Source organism: Bos grunniens, chromosome 11 (assembly GCF_055505025.1).
Source record: "Bos grunniens cultivar Pamir isolate PY7600 chromosome 11, Bosgru_T2T1.0, whole genome shotgun sequence".
NCBI classification, from domain to species: Eukaryota; Metazoa; Chordata; class Mammalia; order Artiodactyla; family Bovidae; genus Bos; species Bos grunniens.
In genome coordinates, this window is record NC_141175.1 from 36,537,788 (window position 1) to 36,555,429 (window position 17,642).

The 17,642-nt window shown below is 49.2% G+C and overlaps 1 protein-coding gene across 2 annotated transcripts in view; it reads left to right on the forward strand.

The window, feature by feature from the left end:
- The first annotated feature begins 10,130 nt into the window (after window positions 1-10,130).
- Window positions 10,131-17,642, forward strand: part of PLB1 (phospholipase B1) — a 132,681-nt gene continuing 125,169 nt past the window's right edge. The window contains exons 1-2 of one of the 2 annotated variants that reach the window (XM_086326125.1): window positions 10,131-10,298; window positions 17,354-17,539. In XM_086326125.1, the coding sequence (XP_086182251.1) occupies window positions 17,485-17,539 (55 nt within the window). In that variant the 5' untranslated portion in view covers window positions 10,131-10,298; window positions 17,354-17,484. The remainder of the gene's footprint in view (window positions 10,299-17,353; window positions 17,540-17,642) is intronic. The other variant, XM_086326128.1, reaches the window with a different exon arrangement.

A 17,642-nucleotide genomic window follows, 5' to 3' on the forward strand; every position in this document is an offset into this window, starting at 1 on the left:
TCTACCTATGCTTCCATTTATTACTTTTTGTGTCAAAATTAGACTTCTTGGAACAGTGCCTGGCACAGAATGATAAATATTTGTTACTAGTATGAAAAACCTAGACAGTATGCTAAAAAGGAAAGACATCACTTTGCCGACAAATGTCCGTATAGTCAAGGCTATGGTCTTTCCAGTAGTCATGAACGGTTGTGAGAGCTGGACCATAAAGAAGGCAGAGCACCGAAGAATTGATGCTTTCGAACTGTGGTGCTGGAGAAGACTCTTGAGAGTCCCTTGGACTGCAAGGAGATCAAGCCAGTCCTTCTCAAAGGAAATCAACACTGAACACTCTTTGGAAGGACTGACGCTGAAGCTGATGCTCCAATACTTTGGTCACCTGATGCAAACAGCCGACTCATTGGGAAAGACCCTGATGCTGGGAAAAATTGAGGGCAGAAGGAGAAGAGGGTGACAGAAATTGAGATGGCTAGATGGCATCAATGATACAATGGACATGAACTTGGGCAAACTCTGGGAGATGGTGAGGGACAGAGAAACCTGGTGTGTGGCAGTCCACGGGGTTGTGAAGAGTCAGACCTCACTAGACAAATGAACAACAGTGCAACTAGCAGTGGTTGTGTTAGTGCTATAAATAGTAATAACTAATCTCTAACCCTTTTCTCACACAGCTGCTCTTCACGTGTTCAAAGGAAGGCATTGTGTTGCCCGAGTCTTGTCTTTTCTCTGCTAAACACCCACAATTCCGTCCGTCCTTGCTGTAGTGTGCTTTCCTGTGCTTTCCCATCCAGTTCACTGTCCTCCCGATGCAGCTGGGTCTCTGACAGGTTGATGAAGTGAAGTGAAGTCGCTCAGTCGAGTCCGACTCTTTGCGACCCCATGGATTGTAGCCCACCAGGCTCCTCCGTCCCTGGGATTCTCCAGGCAAGAACACTGGAGTGGGTTGCCATTTCCTTCTCCAGGGGATCTTCCCAACCCAGGGATCGAACCCAGGTCTCCTGCATTGCAAGCAGACGCTTTAACCTCTGAGCCAGGTTGATACTTCCTCTGAAAACACCAGCCTTCAGAATTAGCCCCAGGCTTCCCCAGTGGCTAAGAATCTGCCTGCCAATGCAGGAGACACGCAGGAGATGTGGAGGAGTCTGATGGGCTACAGTCCATGGACGGAGGAGTCTGGTGGGCTACAGTCCATGGGGTCGCAGAGTTGGACACGACTGCACACGCAGGCACTCCCCGTGTGGGGCACCAGGGCAGAGAACAGAGACTTGCACCTCCTGTGACCTGAGACCTTGGTGGCTAATTATGCTGCCCAGGATTAATTAATAGCCCACATCAGAGCAGAGAGAGCCCTGCACCCACAAATAATGGAAGAATGGGAGAGATGGCATCCCTCCCTCCAGAGCACATTCCCCTGGGGGAAATGACCAGCTGCTGTCCTGGAAGGAATGAGGCCTGCAGGCATGTAGTGGGCCCACCCAGGAAGAATTAAACATCCCATGGCTGCCCCAGGGAGTCTCAGTGTGGTCCAGCGGTGGGGCTGTGATGATCTTGGGAGGAAGCACTTACCCTGCTCCAGCCAGTTATCACCATGCAGGAATGTAGGCCCTTGTGTTTCAGGATCATCCACCTTTTCTAAAAAGCCAGAAATATGAAGCTTTAAAATAGAATCATCCCACTTGAAAAAGTCAGCTAGTTCCAATTTTTCCCCCCCAAATATGGTGTGAGGCAAAAATGTCCAGGCTAGACCAAATGGTGTGACCTCAGCTCTCCTATTAGACTTCTGTTCTCTATCTGCAGAGCAGAGGGCTTTGGAGGGTGAGGCTGGGACTCAGTGGAGCCTGATGACTTCCAGGCTGGAGCCACCCTCCTCTTGCTTCAGTCTCTCCAGACAGTTTTCGAGCCACGTGGCAGCCAGCGCGAAACTTGGAAAAACAGCTCTGTTATCTGAGCAGCCCGAGGGAGCTTGCCTGAGTCTCACACGAGTGTTTTCTGGGCAGGTGGAGAGGGCAATTAAGCCTGCCATATGGGGTGGAGGAAGGTTTTAAATGGAATCCACCCTCTCCTCCTGCAAGAGGCGGAAACACTGCCACCTAGTCAACATCACCTGCTCCGTGGGGCTGGGAATCAGGCTTTCCTCGGCCCCTGGCTTCCTGAGTGACCTCATCTCTCCTTCCTCGTGACTTCGAAGTAATGAACATAAAAATGCTTTTGTGTGTTTTCAGGTATAAAGCATGCAAGACAGGGCCAAAATGTAATCGGTTTTCCTAAAATTTTTTATTCATTATGGGATCCACAGAGCTATAGATTTTTAGGGCAAAAGGGAGCCTTTCAACTGGTGAGCTGGCCAGATGGGATAAACTGAGGCAGAGCATCATTTGCCTAAAGTCTTGCTGTTGGTTCACTAGTTCCTTTATTTCATGTCATCCTCCCTGTGATTTGAAAAAATGAACCCGTTTCCCCTCACCCGATCCCACCACTCACAGCTGGTCTGGTTAACTCACCTTTGCCATAGTATCATATCTTGTGCAGAGTATAAAATTTGGATAAAATATAAATAAATTTTAAGATATAATTTTATTTTAAAAAGTAAAATAATTAATAAAGCCTTTATTTATACGTAACACATGAAATAATGAGAGTCCCCAAAAGTTTTAAAAATTCTTCACCGATTGCATGATTTGAAACCTGGCAGGCCAAGTGAATGATAAACTGTTAATCCTACTACCATATGGAGCTACGGCTTCAGTGAGTAAACAAAAACTACTACCGGACACTGGCAGAATTGGTTTTAATTTGCATGAGCTTCAAAATGTGCAGGTTTCCAAAAGTCATGTTTCACGTACAATGAAGTGCCTGGTACTCCATTGAACAGGTTTTATTGTTTTCCCGATTGATGAAGCCTGCTCTGATCTGAGAGCTCTTGGTGATGAGGGAGACATTGTTGGCTCCCTTCCCAACAGCTATTCCTGCTTTTTATCTTGTGAGTAGAATCCCACTTTTGCTTAGATATTGATCAACAATATGTTCAAAGAAGGTGGTACGAACCCTAAGAGATGAGTCATGCTTGCTCTAGGCCAGACATGGTAATACCATCTCCCTTGCCAATGACTGATCCAGTTCTGCCCCTGAGGAGGAGTCAGCTGGAGACCTCTGGGAATGATTTCCTCTGACAAAAACCAGACATACACCAAAAGAGGCACGTTTCTGTCCTGCCTTTGGACATTGTTATATAAACATGAGATGCTTGGAGATGTGGCAGCTATTTTGCAACCATGAGGGAAAGCAAAAGAGACTTGCAGAGAACTATATGCCAGGCTGAAACATGTGTTTTATGGTAAAAATAAAGGGACAGGTAAGAAAAGGGAATAGACACAGAAATGTGAGGCATATAGGGCTGAGGCCCTATATGCCTCCCAGCAAGTCAGGACCAAAGCTGAGGTGACACTGGGCTCCCCCTCTTAGCCCTGGAAAGAAAGGAGCTCTTTTTCCTGCACCAGGGATATGAAAGAAACATATGTAACTGGAGTGGGAGCAAAGGGTTCTCAGAAGGTGTGGGGGACCCAGAGTGTCCTGTGCACCCTGAGGGGAGTGTGTGGAACACTCCTGCATGTGTCACACGCAAGGGGGCTCCAGAGAGAACATGAGAGGGTCCTTGTGCCCCATACTTATGTATGGAGTTGTGTGACAGTGTGGAAAATCTTCTCCCCTGGAAATGAAGCTAGTCATCAATTCACTCAGTCATTTTATTAATTTACTGACTTTGGGTCATACTCTGTATTGCTTCTTTGTGGGATGCAAAAAAGGAGAACATAGCTTTGCTGCCTTTTTGACATTTGCTATCCTGCACAGAGAGACAGATTATGCTTGCAAATTCAGAACCAAAAATAGGAAAAATCAAATAGCAGGTGAAGAGCCCAGGCAACCAGGGCTTGAAGGTTGCCCTGGGGAATGGTCTCTGGGACCTGGGTAGTCAGGAAGGGCTTTGTGGTGGTAAGGACAAGAAGAGGAAGGAATCTGATGATGCAGGTTTGGGACCTGGAAGACAGGGAGAATGGAGATTCACAGAGTTTGGGGTGTCAAAAGGAGGCTTCATCTTATTTCTTGGCATCAGTGGGAGAAGTTTAAATTCTAGATTTTAATCTACATTCTAATTTGTGGTTTCATTCATGTCAATACATTTTCACTGAGCAACTACTGTGTGCCAGCATGTGCTGGCAACTGGGGCCAAAGACAGGCAGATCCCTCCAGGAGCTCTTTGTCTATGATAAGACAGTCAAAGACAGGGGTGAAGCGCTGTTCCAGGAGAGACACAGGATGCCACCAGGCCTGGCCAGAGAAGGGACACCAAGGGGGGCAGAGGGGATGGCAAGGTAGTTTTTCAGGGGCACAGATGGAAATTTGTCTTGGGGCTCCAGGGAATCTGCTAGGCTGGGGGTTGGGCTGCCAGTCTGCTGATGAACCCATCCCCCACTTTACGGTTCAGTCCCTAAGGCCAAGAGCTCACACTGTCTCTTTGTGCGGGTGGTACCCCTGGTCCATCTGATTGTTTTGGTCTCTTAACCCAGTTGTTGTTCAGTTGTTAAGTCGTGTCCGACTTTGCAGCCCCAGAAACTGTAGCAAACCAGGCTTCCCTATCCTTCACTATCTCCCTGAGTTTGCTCAAATTTATGTCCATTGAGTCAGTGATACCATCCAACCATCTCATCCTCTGTTGTCCCCTTCTCTTGCCCTCAGTCTTTCCCAGCATCAGGGTCTTTCTCAATGAGTCAGTTCTTTGAATCAGGGGCCAAAATATTGGAGCTTTGACTTCAGCACCAGTCCTTCCAATGAATACTCAGGTTTGATTTCCTTTAGGATTGACTTGTTTGATCTTGCTGTCCAAGGGACTCTCAAGAGTTTTCTTGAACACCACAGTTTGAAAGCATCAATTCTTTGGTGCTCAGCCTCCTTTATGGTTCAACTGTCACATCCATATATGACTACTGGGAAAACCATAGCTTTGACTATATGGACCTTTGTCAGCAAAGTGATATCTCTGCTTTTAGGAAGGAGGTTGAACAAGGAAAGACTCTGCTTTGCCACACTGGGCAGATTCTCTTTGCCTTGAGTTATATGGATGTCTGTAAGTTGACACCTGTTGTGCTGGGGTGAGGAAGTGCAGTGCAGACCCGTCCTGCACACATAGATCTCCGTAGGCAGAGCTTGAAGACTGCTGGGAGGAGATGGGCAGCTGTGAGCTGCCTCGAGGACCTGCTTCCAGCTCATGGAGCGGGGACCATCAACACTAACATTTCTACTGAAAGTGACTGCGTCTGAAGTCACCTGGTGGGAGACAGCACCAGGGGCCTTGGGAAGGAAACCCCTCGAGTGTGGTGCTCCATTGGCTCAGTGTAAAGACACGAGGCCATGTGGAGTGCCCAAGCTGGTGAGGCAGGAGCCCGGAGTAGGGGGACACAGCTTCTCCTTTGGCCCTTGTTAGGGGTCTTTTCTGCTCAACGAGGCCTATTCCTGCCCAAGGTCACTGTGTGGGAGGGACAGGAGAAACGGGGAGGTGGTAAAAGTAGTCCAGTGCCTTGGGATGCGGTGTAAGACCAGATGGGGAGGTAATTTGGGGATGAAAAGGCAGCCGCTGGCCTCTGTTGGTTTGGGGGCATCTCCAACCACAGGAAGTATTTGTCCTTCCCAGATTGGGTCCTTACTGGTCCATCCTCATTTCCACTCAACAAATACCTTCTGTGTAGGACCCGCAGGGGCACAGAAGCATTTTCCGTTTTAGGGAAGTCTGTCACCTATAATAGAGGGCCAATTTGGGTGAGACCCCAAATGTGCCAGAGCTTCAAAGCAGGGTGAAGTCACAGCTGGTAGGAGGGGAATGGAAACAAGCTTTCCTGAGCCTCTGCCAGGAACCAAGTGCTGCCCTGAGCACCTCGCACACCTGGCCTCCTTTCATCCTTGCTTCACTGAGGGATGGATCAGCGCTTGCTTTTATAGATTGGAAAACAGGCTCAGGAGACATGAAGTAACTTGCCCAGGGGCAAAGAGCTTCAAAGTGGCCAAGCAGAGATTAAGGTCAGAGGTCTCTGGCTCTAAAGTGCATAGTCATGTACATTTGCTTGGTTGCCAGATGAGACAGATGGGGTTTGAGATGAATCCAGGGGGGAAGGAATTTGTTAGATGGAAAGAGGAGGAAGGTAGTTCAGGCTGAAGTTACAGCCTGAAAAGAGGTGTGGAGGCAGCCTGGTACCAGTGATGTGTGGTTTGCTCAAAGGGAGTCTTTCAGGGCAAGAGAGGAAGGGAAGGTTTCGACTCATCATGGAGGGTATTGAGGGCCCCGGTCAGGGGCCAGAGGAATCCCTAGTGGAGGGAAGAGCCTCAGTGATGGAGAGAAGTAATGACAGAGAAGGCTGAGGGCTTTTTGTCCCTCCTTGTTCCTCCTGTTCCTCCAACACAGTGACCTTGGGCAGGAATATGCCTGGCTGAGCAGAGAAGACCCTTAACAAGGAAGGGTTGTTAAGAACCTTGGTTGAGGAGGAAGGAGGGCAGCTGGGCATGTGGGCTGAGGGGAGGGGACAATGGAAGAGGTTGCTTCTGTTGTGTGGGCAGTGGAGCTTCTCGGAGAAGAGAGCCCAGAGCACTGCTGTCTTGGGCTGGAGGTGCAGTGGGGAGACACCAGGAAGGAGCCTAGCAGCACCCACCACCCTGGGGAGGAGAACAAGAGGCCCGGAACGAGGCAGGTGAGCAGAGGGAGGAAAGGCTTGTGAATGGTCAAGGTGAGAAAGGACCCCCCCTGTTGGCTGGAGTGGGGGCATGAGGAAGGGCCAGGGTCTGGTGACAGCCACAGTCAGTTCTCCAATATTCTGCCACAGCTCTGGCTGTGACATGCCATGAGTCTGTGAGTTCATGTATCTTGGTCAGGGCTGAAGTCACTCTTTGGGGGGCAGGTCCTTATGGGGTGATACCTGTGTTCACAGGTCCCATGAGGCATTTGACCCATGGTGCTGGCTCTGCCCTGGAGCAAGGTCTGTGCCCTGGACCCAGACGGAAGCAGCCATGCACACATGTCCCCATCTCTGGGGATCCCCGCCCTGCCAGACCTGTCAGCCAACCTTTTATCAGTCTGCTCATGGCTCTCCTCTATGCCTTTGCCCAAGTTCTTCCGATGTGTGCTCATTGGGTCAAGGTTTGCCTACTCCAAGCAGCTTGCCCACAGGGACCCAGCCCTTATTTTCTGCTCGGTGGTTTGGTGTCCACCTACATGCTCTTTCCTTGAATTTACACAGTCTCTAGGCTTTATTTTTGTGTATGTTCACTGTGCTCCCCAAAGAGATGATAAGATCATTGAGGGTAGGGATCACATCTTAGATCTTTTCTGTCTCCCTCATAATACCTAAACTTGACTCATGGAAGGCCCAGCACTCACGGAATGCCAGATGAATGGGAATTCCCTTCCACTCACATGTAGGTCCTGCACCTCTAGGAATGTAACCCTAAAACATACCCAGAGGATGCAGTAAGATGCAGGTGGGGAGTAGGGCCAGGCAGGAGCCGAGGCATGCCTCCATCATGATGTTTCTCTGGAGTGATGCTCAGCTGGGAGGGACCTTGTTGATGATCCAAACTTCTTCCTCCACTGACTGGTAAACAGAAGTCTCAGGTGGAGGCATAGTTCCCCCAGGGGCACAGAGCTGCGCTGAGACTCAAGGCACACCATGAAGACCAGCAACAACTCCTTCTGCTAGAACCCAATTTCCCAGGTCTCAGATCCTTGGCTTCTCAGCACCATCCCCAGGCTTCTCTCTGACACAAACCTTTTACTTCTCTGGCCAGTTTTTCTCTGGCTAATCTTTAAATAACTGACAGTCTAGTGATTAGGATTGGGATGCAGTCCTTGGAGTTTTCTCTTTTCTCCCTCCATCCTCTGTCCGTAGGCAGACTCATCCCACATCCAGAATGGCCATCTGACTCCCACATGACTCTGGTTCAGAATTCTCTGCAGAGTTTTCAATCCATTCATCTGCTGCCCTTCTGGCATCTCCTGAGTATCCAAAGTGACACTTCTGAAGACTTCTGAAGTCATCCCTCAGCATTCTTCCAAACCTTCCTCCCTGCCCCATAGTCCCTATTCAGCGTGTGAACCACTGTCTGGGCCAGTGCACAGGCCAGAAATGGAGACAGTTTTCCTCCCTTCTTGTGCATAATCTGTAGGTATGACTTCCTGAGCATCTCTACATCCCCACTACTGTCAGCCTGCTTCAGACCTCCTCCACCTCCCGCCCAAAGGCTGACAGCCTCCTGACTGGGCTCCCTATGGTCCCTAGTCCACTCAGCCATCAGTCCACTTTTAAAAACGTTAGGTAGATTCTGTCACTTACCCATTTCAATCCTTCATTGGCTCCTGGTCTCTCTTGGGATAAAGGCCCAGGTGTGACTGAGGCCTGTGAGGTTTGAATAGCCCCTCCAATCTCCCCTGCCTCCGTCTCCCTTCTCTCCGCATTGCAGTCACCCAGGCTTTTCCCAGGATCCTGCTAATCATAGAGTCTTGAAATGAGCCCAGGAAAGATCCCCTGGCCACACGTTTCCATATTCTTATCTCACATGCATTTGTAAAATGAATTCATGTTTCCCTCTCTAGCTGCCTAGAATCTAAGCTCCCTGTGGCCTCCCAGGGCACACAGAAGTAGCTCAGGAAGCACGTGTTGGCTCTTAGGTCTCTCAGGGATGATGTGCCTGGGTTCCAGTCACTGAGCTGTGGGCAGATGTGTGCCGTCTTGTGCCGGGTAAGGTGTGAGCACCTGGGCTGGCACTGGGGGCAGTGGGCTGGGGGACAGGGGATGTAGAGAGGGCTTGGAGTACAAGATCCAGGGAGGTGATGGTCACAGGGAAAAAGGCATTCTGACCAAGGGACTTGGCTTTGAATTTGGGGAAGAATTGCTTTGTTTCCTGGCAATATGTGATGGGAGGAAGGAGAATCCTCTTGATCACAAGGTGGGCAGTTCTTGTTTTCTCTTTAAATCATTAGCACACACTGGAGACTCATGAGGTGATTTAGGGTCCAGAATTAATGGAACTCAGCAATGAATGATACATTGGGGCTGAGGAGATAAAGTTTTTAAGAATATTTCTTGGGTCTGTCTACAACCACTGTTGCCATTTGCTGTAGGAATGCAAATGAATGTGGGAAAATCATATGTTCAGTTCTCAGTTTCTTGAGTTTGAGGTCCCATAAAACATCACAGTGGAGATGCTGAGTCAATGAATCTTCATGGGATTTGAAGGTTGGAAGAGAGGACTGGCTGGGAATTGAAATGTGGGAGTTACCAATGTATAGATTTTAAATGAAGCCATGAGTTGGGGAGGAGGTGTATGTGAGATCACCTTAGGAGACAAGGAAAGAGACAGAGTGGGGTCCAGGCCAGCATCCTGAGAAGCCGGCAAAGGAAGCTGAAAAAGAACAGCTGGAGAGAAGAAACCAGGAAACTGAAGCATCGGGGTTGTTTTCTGAGAAGAGGGGTAGCAGTCAGGGAAGGAACAAACTGGAATGAACAAAAGCAAGGCAGTGCTGTGTCTAGGGTTTTGAGGACAGGCCTTTGGGGCAGAAGAATCAGTATTAAAAACCGGGCCTCATCATCTGTATTCTGTGTGATCTTGGGCAGATTTCTAAACCTTTCTGTGGTTTATCAGAGTCTGTTTTCAGATATGTTACAGTATGAAAATGGACAAGGCTTAGAACGGAGAAAATCAGGAATTTGAAAATTCCTTTTTCTCAGGCTTTCTGTTTGGGTTATAACCAATTATAAACCCTCCAGTTATAAACAAGGTCCTTCTAGAATCAGAGAAATAAGAACAGGCTGGCCTGCCTCTGTCAACAGTGCCCTGAGGAGAGGCACACAGGTGCTCCCTGGAAAACAGAGTTTGCGGTGACAAAGTTCCTTGGAGCTAAGCCTGATCTAGGCCTGTCTGTCCTGGGGGCTGGAACTCACCACCGATCTGCCCAGCAGGGCCCCTGCATCAGCGCCCTGGGACGGGAGGGACCCCACCCACTCCCAGGCCACTCACACAGCCCTCAACCCAGGTGATGCTCATCAAAGGCAAACAGGGAGCCAGCCAAGCGGACACACTCGTGTATCATCATTATTACCAAAGCTATTAACACTGAGCACGGTGTGTGTGTGGGTGGCTGACGGCCCAGCCCCACAACAAGCTGGTGTTGCCAGACTGCAGCCATCCCCTGTCCCACAGCCAAAGGCCCAGAGGCCCCCTCCTGGATCAGCAGCGTGGATCAAAGACGCTGACAGCCGGTAAGCTGCCCTGATTCGGTGGTAGACAGGCTCTCTTCCCGCTCTGGCTCCGTGGTCTGGGAGACACCCTCCTGGCTGGAGGTCTGCTCTGAACACAGGCCAGGGAGGCATGTGGGGTCAGGCCATGATGGCTGGGGCTGCGGGAGCCAGGAGCCTCGCAGCATGGCCTTACGCATGTGAGATTCCCAGGAAAGACCAGGAGACTTTGGTTATATCCTTTAGATTTGAAGGATAGATCATAACTCTCCAAGGATGCAAAAAGGATCAAATAAGAGAAAGCTTAGCCACATAGCACAAGTCTGTGTGTCCCCCCAGCCCCACCCCACAGTGGGCAGACTATTCTCACCACCACTTCTCTCCCCCAGGGCATTCCCTGACCTGTGCCCTGGGGACCTTGGGTCTAGAAGCTCCAGAGAAGATCTTCTCCTGTGTTCTAGTGCCTACTGGCTATGTTGGCCAGCCTGTCTCCACAGAAAGCCCCTTCCCAGAAAGCCCAGAGGTGTGGGTCCTGGGTTTTAGTTGGTATCTGCTAGTGCGAGGTCTGTGCCGAGTCTCTCTGCCTTGAACTTGGCCATTCCTGGGCTGTGGTAGACAGGGCAAGTGCCCTGGGTTCTACCCTGAGTAGCTGAGCAACTGGGCAAATTCCTAATCCTCTTTGGGTTTTCATTTCTTATTGGTAAAACTGGCCTAAAATTTCCATTGCTGCAAGTGTTCTGGGGTGACTCAGCCCTGCAAGATGAGTGGGAAAGAGCCCTGGACTTGAAACAGGGCCTACAAGCCCTAGCTCACAGTCACAGCCTGGCCCTCTACTTTCTTTGCCTCACTCTTCTCCACTGTACGGTGGGGGTGGAGGGGACTGACGAGATGGCTGCTAAGGTTTAGGTGCCCTCTGACCAGTTCTGACCTAATCCCTGCTGCTTTGCTGCCTCCGGGTGGGATCCTCCCTGGCAGGGGAAAGTACGTCACCAGCAGAGATGGAGCAGGGCATCCTTCTTTGGTCCGCTGGTCCTCCTGAGATGGAGCCATGGAGGACAGCATCTCCCCTAAAGGTTAGTGGGTGCCCCAGGTCTGGGCTGTGAGGCAGTCAGTCTGGGTGGTCTGCTCAGACTCAGTGCCCAGGAGGGAATGGTCACGTTGCCAGACTCTCCTGCCAAACTGGGTGCATGCGCCAGAGGCTGCCCTCCACCAACTCACCATCAAGAACCTTCCTGGATTTCAGTGGGCTCATCTCTCAGTCATGCCAAGGAGAAACTAACAGACATGGAGGTAGAAGCCTTGGGTCAGAACCTCCTGTTTACAACTTACTGGTTGGGTGACTTTAGTCGTGGCTTTTAACCCCCATGGATATAACTGGTATTAAACGAGATAACATTCATTTATGAGCTGGATTAGGAAGACTCCTGGCACCTAGTAGGTGCTTAGCAAATGCTGCTCAAGTCTTCACCTGGGTGTAGGTGCATATGGTGTACAGATGGGGAAAGGCATTGACAATCCCTGACGCCCAGCCCTGCTTGGTGTGGCAAAGGTGGAGGGGAAGGCGGGGAAGAGGTCTGGGAGCAGTCCTGGCTGATCATTTCAGGCTGCAGATTGCCCCATCGGCTCCCTCAGTGTTGTGCAAGTACTACCATCTTCCATGTGCTGGGAGGCGTAGAGGTTGGGAAGCACTGGGGGGTCTGGGGGGCTCAGCGTCTGGAGATGGTGGATGAGAGAGAGGAGAGAGGAACAACAAGTGTGTGACTTGAGGATGTCAGAGTTCATGCTGGGGATGCCTCATGCTCCCCATCTGTAAATACTAGTCAGAAGATGCCCTTCTCTGTGCAAAGGGCTGTGTGGAAGGGGGTACTCTGTATGCTTGAAGGAGGCAGCTCATCTCACCGTTTCCCCAGTTGCCATGCTCCTCTTCTTTGTATTGCGTGTAAGAATGGAATTCATGCCATCAATTTCACAGATCAGGAACCAGGAAGAAGAAAGGCCTGCTGGTGAACTGTAACCCACACAGCCTGGAACTCAAGGACTGGGCATCTCCAGACACCAGGATCTGGCCCTGTCCCATCTACTCCCTGACCTCAGGGGGAAATCCCAGAGCTTTTATCTAATATGTTCATGTGGGTTTCCTCTCTGGAGAGGCTGCCAGGTCAGTCTGACTTTGTCAGCATCCATAGCTTGTTCTGGCATCAAGCCGCATCCCCTGGACCTTTGGTTCATCCAGAACAGCAGAGATGAAGCCTCTTCATCCCTCAGTGCTGGGCACTAGGCAGGCCTGGCTCCACTAGACTCCATCACTGAACTTGATGCCCAAGTTCCTGTTTAATTTAGAATGTCCGAGGGTAAAGCCAAGGCCAAGGTATTTTTCTTTCTTTCTTTTTTTGGCTGCTCAGCATGCGGGATCTTAGTTCCCTGTCTGGGGTTGGAACCCACTCTCCCTGCATTGGAAACATGGGATCTTAACCACTGGCCAACCAGGGAAGTCCCCTACAGGTATTTTTCTTAGAAAGCTCTCCAGGTGATTCCCTTGTGCAGCCAGGCTTGAGAACCACAAGGTGGGAGAATAATGGTATGACCTGGGGGAAGACCATGGGCTGAGTGCCTCAATATTGCTTCTCCATTATTTTTCCCATCCTGCTACACGGTATTGGAACATCATGCCTCTCTTCTCAGTGTTCTATTCTAAAACAGAACGTATGTTCCCTTCATCTTTTCTATTCTGCAGTATTGAGCTGATCTTTTTATAGCAGTCTTGGTTTCTTTCCTTTTTATTATTTCGTTCATTCATGTATTTGTCCAACATTGAATGAATACCTGCTACAACAGGCAATGTGCCAGCGGCTGGGGACATAGCAAAGGACAAAGAGGTCAGGTCTCATGAAGTGAAGTGTGCATTCTACTGGGATTTATCCTCTTGTTCTTTCTCTTTTTATTAATAAGGCTGTGATACTTGAAAATCATATTTTTTTTCCTAGACCTCCATTGCTGGGCCCTTTTTCATTTTGTCTCTTACTGATTCACTTCTTAACTGAACTCTTATCTTTAGTATATTGACTGTAAGAAAATCCTCTGCCCCAAGCAAACTAAATCTGCTCAGTCACTCACACTGGACAGTGTTTTACCGGTGTGTGTGTACACATAGGCTTGTGTTTTGTATCCACAGGAACACGCGTCTGGGTAACATTTAGGTCTGGAGATGCCTAATCCAAGCCTCCTTTTACTTCTGTGACCAGGAAGGGCTAGGAGAACATAGGTTTGGTTAGACCAGTTGTCGCTTTGCCCTTGGAGAATATCCAACCAATGAATGAAGATTTGTTGAGGGCCTTGTACATGCAAGACATCGAGCTAGGTGCTCTGTGGGGAGGGGTTCCAGGAATGCTAAGATGGCAGGAAGAGAAAGCCCCAACCTCTCCCTCAGGAAACCCACCAGGATCATGGGACCATTTCCATGCAGGACTGAGTGACACAAGGCTGTCATGGTGAAGGCCAGTAGGTGCTTCAGAAAAGCCAGAACTTGAGGCAGACACTTCCCAGGGCCTGACATCATCTGTGCAGATTATTCTGAAATGGACACTCCTGGTTCCACCCCTCCCACAGTTCTGACGTGTACCCTTCCTCTTCCAGCTATGGACCTTTTTTAGAACAGGCCCCAATGGGTACTTATCCTAAATAACAGGCACACACTTCCACCTCATTGCCAGAGTGTACCTAGGAGCCAAAGACTAGATTTTCCTTTGTTGAAAGAATAATTTTATTTACTCCTTGCTCACAACCATCTAAAAGCTTGGTTTGTACTTTCTTCCCAAGGCCCAGATCTAATCACAAGTATGGCAGGCTTCCCAGGCAGCGCTAGTGGTAAAGAACCCACCTGCCAATGTAGGAGAGGTAACAGACTTGGGTTCCATCCCAGGGTCAGGAAGATCCTCTGGAGAAGACAATGGCAACCCAGTACAGGATTCTTGCCTGAAGAATCCCACGGTCAGAGGAGTCCATGGGGTCCTAGAGTTGCACGTGACTGAGCGACTGACTCTTTCACTTTCCACTATGGCTTCTAGTTCCTGGCACATGGGAATTTGGGGTAGCTGTATCCTTCCCCAGAGGGAAAAACAAATCAGCTTTCTTTTTTGTGAAGTTTAGGGATTTCTTTGTGGATACAATCAACTACTCTCTGAGGTAGTGGTTTTCTTTCTTTTTTACTGTGATCCATGTTTAGAAATGCATATTGTAATATTGTATCACCAGGTTTACTTGAAATTAAAGTTTCTTAGAACATTACTTATCCTTACTATATACAATACACTCCATTACATTATATTCTTCTCAGTTTTTTTTAATAGGATTATCATCCACCAAATAAAATTCATGGGGTAATAATAGATTATAACCCTCCAGTTTGAAAAATACTCTTCTAAGGCCAGTGCCCCTTTAATCCACCCAGGCCCTGTGGCCGAGGCTTGGTCTAGCGCCCCCTTGTGGATTCTTGGACAACAGCAAAGTGAAAGTGAAAGTTGCTCAGTCCTATCAGACTCTTTTCGGCCCCATGGACTCTCAGTCCACGGAATTCTCCAAGCCAGAATACTGGAGTGGGTATCCTTTCTCTTCTCCAAGGGATCTTCCCAACCTAGGGATCGAACCCAGGTCTCCCGCATTACAGGTGGATTCTTTACCAACTGAGCCACAAGGGAAGCCCTTAGCTTTTTCAGCACCAAGAACTAACAGCAAGCACATAGCTTTTTCAGTCACCAAAATGCCTTCTGACCAAGGCATGGGCTGCCATCCCTGAAAGATTTGAATTCCTAGGGCTGTGCCTTTCCCTAAAGGAACATCTGCTGAATGTTGCTAAAATCTGAAATGGAGCACCTTTTCCAATCTCTAGGACATGTCCTCATAGGATATTTTAGTAGCGAAAATCAGAGAATAAGTTTATAAGTTTGGCAAGTCCTTTTCCCCTTGTTTTCACAGCTGCTAACAGGTCACAGTCCATGCTAAGAGTCGGACACGACTGAGCAACTTCACTTTCACTTTTCACTTTCATGCATTGGAGAAGGAAATGGCAACCCACTCCAGTGTTCTTGCCTGGAGAATCCCAGGGACGGGGGACCCTGGTGGGCTGCCGTCTATGGGGTCGCACAGAGTCGGACATGACTGAAGCGACTTAGCAGCAGCAACAGATCACAAAAGGTCATTGGTGCTAATTAGACTACGACGTGTGAAGAGCACACCACAGAGGGGGATAGGGCGCCCAAGAAATGTTATTTCCCCAACACCACACAGCTGATGAGAATTCCCTGATGCACTGACAGGACTCAGAGATTTTTTTTTAATCTAAGAGGTAATTCAGTATACAAAAATGCTTCACAAAGGTTCAAGATGGTTTTAAATCACTTCTCAGTTTTTCTACATGGAAAAGGGGTGAGAGATTGGTACACATATCACTCTAGTTGGGTCATAATGGTCATGCAGAGAAGCAGTAAGAGATGGAAGGGGGTGCATGGACTCTGGGCTATTTCTGTCCATTTCTCATCATGCTTGCCACCCCACCTGCAACTGACCTAAGCATGAGTGAGGACCTGAACACTCATGCAGTCCAAGCAGGTTCAGGGATGCTCCTCAAAGCTGATGGTGGCCTGGAGCTGACTCCTGGACTCCTAACATTGTCATAGAATGGGAGCTTTGTGTCTCTCATTGAGCTTATGGGCAGATTGGTGAAGACAACAAGTGTCACGGACTTCCCTGGGCAGTCCAGTGGTTAAGACTCCATGCTTCCACTGCAGAGAACATGGGTTTGATCCCTGGTCAGGGAACCAAGATGCCCCATGCTGGGCAATGAGGCCAAAAACTAAAAATAAGTTAATAAAACAGAGAACAAGGGTCAGATGCTCAGAAGTATCTATGCTCAAATGACCCCTTGCAGACTCATCTTGGGTTTACTACTTCTTCCTTCTCTGCCTTGTGTGCCACCCTCTGCCAGGCTCCAGGACCAGTGGACGGCCAGCTGGTCAAGTTGAATCAGTGCCTCCACACCCCTGGTGTGACCTGACACCTTCGTGTCTCCCAGAGGCTGAGCCTTTGGCATGGCTAAACCTGTGGTCACCCACAAGCCACATTATTCTGAGCAGGTGAGGAAGGAAGACATGTTAATGTCTGGAAGTCAGAAACAAAGGGGCCACCCACTCTGTCTTCACTTTATACTTAAGACAACCCAACTATGATTTTATGCAATTGAGGAAAATGTCAGCAGATCAAGACTTGAGGCTGGATGATAGAAACCAGCTCAGTCTCCTGGTTAGATCTCAGGAGCCAGGTTCTCAGCCTTGGTGCTGTTAGGGTGGCCATAATGCAAGGATGATTTAAATACATCTGTTTTATTAACTATGGGCCACCATTCCTTGATACTTGCAGGAAAAAATTTCAGCTTCACCCTCAAGACTATTTTGTCACCCATGCTTTAAATTCCAGCTCCATCTGCTCAGCTGCCTAGACCCAGCCCAGTATTCTGGCTTCGTTTGCCCAAAGGAAGCTTCTGGTTCTATCCAATGAGCTCCATGGCTCATCTCTTGGCTTACATCTATCTGTCAGTTCAACATGCAGCCAGTAAGTGTGTGGCATGCACTTCAGCCCCACACTCCCGACCACCATGGCTCTGGGAGTGGGGGGTCTGAGAAAACCTCTCTGCACCAAGCAAACCAGGGAGCCCGTCGGCGCTCCTGAGACACTGTGGGAACGCATTGCACACTCAAAGACCTCACTTTTGGAGGTGGCCGTTTGCTTTACAAATGTTACAAGGTACTTTCAATCCTCTCATGGCTTTCATTTCCATAACTCACAGCAGAAAAACTGGGGCTAACCTAAAGGATGACCCCAAGCTCTGACCCAGGATTCTAGCTCAGCACCTTCCATTTCTAGTGCCCGGACACTAGCAATTTCTGTGCCCTCCATCCTGGAAGGCCACTCGAAGGGGGCTATGTGGTCCTGGTCTTCTGGTGCCTTTGCCTAGAATGTGCCACCCATCTTTGACCCATCTACTTTGAGATGTCTTCTGCCTAAATGTTAATATTTATCATTTACAGCTGGCCACGGCCCCTCTCAAAGGTGAAGACAATAAAATTTATGACTGGCGCTCTATCAGACAACAGAGGAGCATAAAAGCCACAGGAAGAGTGAGAGCCCATTAGTCTGCAGACATCTGGAAGGTTCCGGCATGGGGCTGCTGCCCTGCACTTTCCTCCTGGGGCTGCTACTGCTTCTGGGGCGAGGTAAGTCCACTTTTTGCTCATCGGGCAACCAATGGCTTGGCCCTGCAGGTGTCCCACGTCGCTTCGCTCAGAGCTTGGGAGAGGAGCAGGCAGATTGCAAAGC